Source organism: Peromyscus maniculatus, chromosome 3 (assembly GCF_049852395.1).
Source record: "Peromyscus maniculatus bairdii isolate BWxNUB_F1_BW_parent chromosome 3, HU_Pman_BW_mat_3.1, whole genome shotgun sequence".
Classification (NCBI taxonomy): Eukaryota; Metazoa; Chordata; class Mammalia; order Rodentia; family Cricetidae; genus Peromyscus; species Peromyscus maniculatus.
In genome coordinates, this window is record NC_134854.1 from 48,359,000 (window position 1) to 48,364,859 (window position 5,860).

A 5,860-nucleotide genomic window follows, 5' to 3' on the forward strand; every position below is an offset into this window, starting at 1 on the left:
ACAGGAACAATAAAAATGATTTTACACCAAATCTGTGGTATATGATCCTTCCATCTCTTTTGATAAAGATCTCTCCCTAACTTAGCAACCAAACAAAAACAAAATCACAAAACACCACAAGCTCAAATAGCTGAAGATTTTGAGATATTGTCATTATTTGGTAAATGTCATAATAATTTATGAGTCATTAAAATAAAATTATATTATATAGTTCCATGGCTATTTAATCATAAATTTACCATCACTTGGTCTTACTATGTGACTATTTTATATTTATTGTCCTTATATATTCCTTATGAAAACCTGTCTTCAAATCAGATTCCCATGCATAATGTCATTTAGCACTGGTAGAAGTTATGTGAAGCAACCAGGAAAACTTTATCATCCATACTGCCTTACCTGGCATACAGTCAAGCTTGCAGAAACTACACTGTTCTTAGAAGCTGATGTAGCCAGGAAGTCCTGACATGACTAACACACAAATCCAACAGAGCAAGCATCTCAGCCTAGCCTGCACCAGATGCTCACTCTGCCTCAGAGCTGTGAACACAGATCTGTGAGGCCTTGTGATTTTGTTGAGAGGCAAGAAGGGGGAGCTTTTGTGAGACACCCATCAGGATACTGTGTGAGAGGGTCTACTCTAATCATGGATAACAGTGACTCCCTCAAATATAGATTGGGTAAAGGACATATTGTTTCTGGGATTAACACTTTGGCTATAATAATGCAAGGCTCCACAGATCCCATTCCCTCGGCTGCTGAGCCCAGGGCATGCAGAGAGGCATCCTGTATTGTCTGGGGAAGAGAGTAATGACAAGCACTTTGCAAAGAGCTCGGTCCAGGCTCAACTCTCACTTCTGTGCGGCTACTGGGTGTGCAGCACAGGGCAGGTTACTAAATCACTCTGAAATGATGTTCCTTTCGGCGTTAGTTGAGGGAAGTAATGCTTTTTTCATCTGCTGTTGGGGAAAATGGGATGACATTTGGGAAGCACTGGGGATAATTTGAAGTATAAATTTATGCAGCTTTCCTTAACTTTCTTTCAGCCCTCTGAAAACTGTGACTAATGTGGAAAGAATATATCTAAATAGGCCATGACACCAAAATCATGTGTTTATTAACAAATGAGTATTTAAATATAGAGACAATAGCCACCTCTCTTATACTTATTTTTTTCTGGAGTTTATTACACACACATATATGTGTGCATATATTTCTATCAGAGTTTCTCTGATAAGCTAGAAGACAAGTCTTTGGAATTCATGTATACTAGATGCAAATTTAATTGATGCATACTGCACAAGTTTAATCTTTTTGTTCTAATTTTTCTTCAGCATTTTTGAATTGATATGAGAGTGAATACATCTTTTGAGTTTTTTTCTCCCAATGAGCCGTAAGGGTTTATCCATAATTATATGCTAGAAAATTTAAAGAAATATAAAAATGGTTTAAGATAGATGAGAAAAATCTTGATATTTATCTAGTAATAATGATACTACAATAATTCTATAGTACTTTATTCTGACATTAAAAGGCAAAGCTGATTTATTCAAGTTTTTCTTCTTGTGTAGGTTTTGGAGCAAATGTTGCATCTCTCTGATGACTAGGAAAGTCTGCCCATTGTGAAGATAAGTTAATGGCATAAGGCAAGATGTTTTCCCCAGGTGTATTGAAAATGCAGACCGGCCAGTCAAACAATACCTGAGAAGAGAGAGTGGAAGGAAGACATTTCCTTCGGCCTCTTTATCATACCAGAAGACAATGATAAGGGGTGAAGTGGGATAGAAAGAACTGGGGAAAGGTAAATTGGAAGATCTGTGGACAGCAGGCAGTAATGTAGAAGCAAGGATGATACACTTGAATGTCACCAATGCTCAAAATGTAGAGGAGAGGATGCTCTAGAAACTCACTGTTAAATCACTTTATCACACCATGCTGGTTCCTTAGGTCCTGATCTTCTCTTAAAATATACCCAACAGCTCTTTCATAGTTGGACTCCATGGGCCAGGAAAACTTACTTATATCACCTGGGGTACATGCACTTGGAATGTTGTTGAGGTTCTTAAAAGTCCTTTTGTCATACTTACTATATCTTTGGTCTAGTGATTTACAGTATGTTAACAACTATCTGTTTTCCTTGATGGCTTTTTCCTATGCAATATATTTTACTTTTGTACTATTTTTATGCAATTGTAATAATGGTGAACTGCCACCCACATCACTTTGTAACCTGAATTCCTCAAAAGCCTTATTTCATGTTTATTCTAAACACAACTTCTCTGCAAACCTGTTCCAGTTAAATGATGTAGAATGAGAGGGAATTAAACAAACACACTGACTATTCTGTGCCTTTCATTTAAAGAAAAACCCTGCAAATGAACTTTGCTTTCCACAGGACTAGATCTATCTGCTCATTCAGGTGATTTTCACAATAAAGTCATGTACCAGGCATTCCCAGCCCTTGTTACAGTTCATCAAGACCAACCAGTATTTACTCTACATTATTAGAGGTATGTACTGGAGCAGTATATGCATAGACTTATTAACATACACTTATGTCAGTAAGGAAGATGGAAATCACAGAGAACTACACCTTACATAATGAGACACCAAATCTTAGCTGGCTCTGGAAGAGACAGGAGAGCTCATGGCTCCTTGCTACTGGACTTTGCTGCCTCCTGACTCTTGTCTTTGTGACCTATGCCATCTGTGCCTTTCCACTATGCTTTGAGATCTGGTTAGTATCAGTGCTCAGGGTCAAAATCTAATCAATATATGCTCATGACCTCAGAAGTCTACAAGACCAGACTGTAGGGTGTTTCTTATTTCCCTTCCCACTACCTTATAGGAAGTACACTGTATATCTTCACGTCTCCCCTGGGTATTCATCTTGATCTCTGTTTCCACAACACTCTCTTTGCAGCACCCTTGACCTCAGCATTCCTCAGGCTGTAGATCAGGGGGTTCAGCATGGGGTTGAAAAGGCTATAAAACAGGGAAAGGATCTTCTGCTGGGTCTCCGGGTGCTGAGACTTGGGGGCCATGTACATGACGATGGCGCTGCCAAAGAAGAGCCCGACCACACAGAGGTGGGAGGAGCAGGTAGAGAAGGCCTTCTTGCGGCCATCCCCTGATTGGATCTTCAGGATGGCAATCAGGATGCGTGTGTAGGAGACCAGCACCAAGCATAAGGGTCCCACTAAGATGAACACAGAAGCTGCAAAGATGACAACTTGGTTGAGCATTGTGTCAGCACAGGCCAGCTTGAGGACGGACAGGATTTCACAGAAGAAGTGATTGATTTGATGGGGCCCACAGAAAGGCAGTCTCAGGATGAGAATTACATGGACCAGGGCTAGAAGGGAGCCACATGCCCAGGAAACAACAGCCATGATGGTACACACTTTCCAGCCCATGATGACAGAGTATTGCAAGGGGTAGCAGATGGCCACATACCGATCATAGGACATCATTACCAGGATGAGACACTCAGTGTGAGCAAAAGCCATGTATAAAAATGTCTGCATTATACACGGGGCAAAAGAAATCGTTTTTTTCTTATCAAGAAGGTTTGCCAACATCTTGGGGACATTGTTGGAAGCATATGAAATATCGACGACAGCCAAATGGGAGAGAAAGAAGTACATGGGGGTGTGCAGTCTGGAGTGCAGCCAGATGAGTCCCAGAATGACTCCATTTCCCAGCAGGGTGAAAGTGTAGAACAAGGAGAAGAGGCCACAGAGAAGCATTTGCATCCTTGGGCTGAGTGGAAATCCCTGCAGGACGAACTCTGGGACCCATGTCTGGTTCTGTGTCATAACCTTGCGGCAGTCCTGGCGATGGTCACTGCTGTGGGCAGTGAAATGTGTGCTGAGGAGCAAAGGCAGATATGGATTAGCTGTTACATAAGTAGAAGGTTGGTTTATCTTGAACACCATGTGTCATTTCAGTCAGCAATCACTTTCAGAATCATTATGTTAAATCGTTGAATCCATAGTAACAAAGAATGAAAATCCATTACAAGGAAGACATAGATATGATCACAAGCTTTCATACGATATTACCATTTTTACATTTATTTTTGATCACAAGATACACATTTTTACAATTATGGTGACAGCCAGAGTTTTTATTTTTCAGAATAACTAGCTATTTCATTTTTTGAGAAGAGATTGTAGCCACATATCATGTATTTTGCTTTTTATTCAGTTTTCATGTTTAGTTTCTATCTTCCCAACCAATACTTTCTTGTTTTATGAATTATGAAGAGTCCATTGCACATGGACATGATTAAAGAGTAATTATGCAAATGAGTTAATTAAGAAGAGATTACAAATGAAAATACAGGGAGAGTTTTACTCTGTGTTTACTAGTCTTAATGCTTCAGCAAATAAAGCTTATATTACTGTCTGTTTTTGGTGTTATCCCCTAACTCAGCTATTTACTTTGGAGGCATAAGCAAAGAATGACATAGGTAACATGGCCAGGAGTGATTGTTCCTGTGACCATCAGTAGAAATAGTTCTTGAGATAGGGTTAAGGTAAGAGGTTATTTAAGCAAAGATTAAACAATGTATTTTTCTTACTTTTACATCATCCTACCCCCTTTTCAAAGCTGATTTTCTAAGATTCTGTACCTGGAACAGTAACCTACATAATTTAGTACTTAATACAGTGGGTGGATGGATGGATGGGTGGATGGATGATGGCATGAATGGAATTTGTATTGCATTAAGAATAACATGAAGCATATTAATCAAGTTTTTCCAACTTCCTCACTCTCTAGTTTCTAACCCACCACACACATGGGTAAAAGAGCTGTAGACGTGAAAAAAAAATCAAATGTTCCATAAAAATATAGAAATACTAAATGATCAAGGGGTCACTCCCAATGTGCAGTTTATGACTCAGTGTCTGGAAATGCCAACTCTACCTTAAGCACAGAACACTCATTGCTCAGAATTTGACCCCCTGATTCCCACTCCATGTACTTACTGATTTCTGAAGCCTTTCTTTCCTTCAGATCCACTTTCACTAAATGGCTACACTTTGCCAAAGATCCTTTACTCACTGTGGTACCAGAGTTGGTCTTGTTTCAGAAAGGTGATCACATTTGTAGAAAGTGCACTGAGAGCAGAGGAGATGTAAAGGTCAGGCATCAGAGTCTTACTTTTTCTAGTGGTTTCCGCAGAAAGACTTCTCACATATAAGAATTCTCACTGTTCTCTTGATGAGAACTGATACAGAGTTTGGGCCCTGCAGGGTGGTGAGATCACCTGCCAGGTAGGTTTTATGGTGAGCTCATCTTCACCAAGCCGTCCCTGATTATCTCTAAGGGTCCCTGAGGGGACAATGAGTCACAAAGCTCATATTTAATGTCTATCAGGAGAACAGAGTGCTGTTTATCATTCTGTCTTCACTTCTATGGGCTTTGGGGATGGATGTTTAGAGGAAAGAGCTGGCAGGTGATGATGTAATACCCAACTGTATCAATACAAAGTAACTTCTTCCAGTAAGAGGAACATACATAGTCTTGGGACTATGCTACAGATTACACTCTCAAAATTTCTGAATTGTGATGAATTCATGAGTCCTTGTCTTGCCTCATAACAAGTCAAGTAGGGCTTGCAAAAGGCAGAACATGCATTATCTTTATGCTTACTCCCAAGATAATTCCAAAAGGAGTTTTGGTAAATGCTGGGGGATGTCTTTCTGTCTGCTGTGAATATATGTTGTTCCCATTGGTTAATCAATAAGCTGCTTTGGCCTAATAGCAAGGCAGCTTAGAGGTAGGCAGGAAATCCAAGGAGAGAGAGACAGGAAAGAGAAAGGCGGGATCTGGAGATATGCCCGCCGCCACC

The 5,860-nt window shown here is 40.0% G+C and overlaps 1 protein-coding gene across 2 annotated transcripts; it reads right to left on the reverse strand.

Annotated features, from left to right (window-relative positions):
- Positions 1–1,178: 1,178 nt before the first annotated feature.
- On the reverse strand, positions 1,179–5,320 carry LOC102908358 (olfactory receptor 2A5). Of its 2 annotated transcripts, none has more exons than XM_076566042.1 (2): positions 5,170–5,320; positions 1,179–3,870 (listed from the first exon to the last, which is right to left on the reverse strand). In XM_076566042.1, the coding sequence occupies exon 2, from the start codon at positions 3,816–3,818 to the stop codon at positions 2,886–2,888; it is 933 nt and encodes a 310-aa protein (XP_076422157.1). In that variant the 5' UTR covers positions 3,819–3,870; positions 5,170–5,320; the 3' UTR covers positions 1,179–2,885. The 2 variants fall into 2 exon arrangements, with proteins under 2 accessions (XP_076422157.1, XP_076422156.1); XM_076566041.1 differs by having other exon boundaries at positions 1,342–3,870; positions 4,995–5,320.
- Between the last annotated feature and the right edge of the window lie 540 nt (positions 5,321–5,860).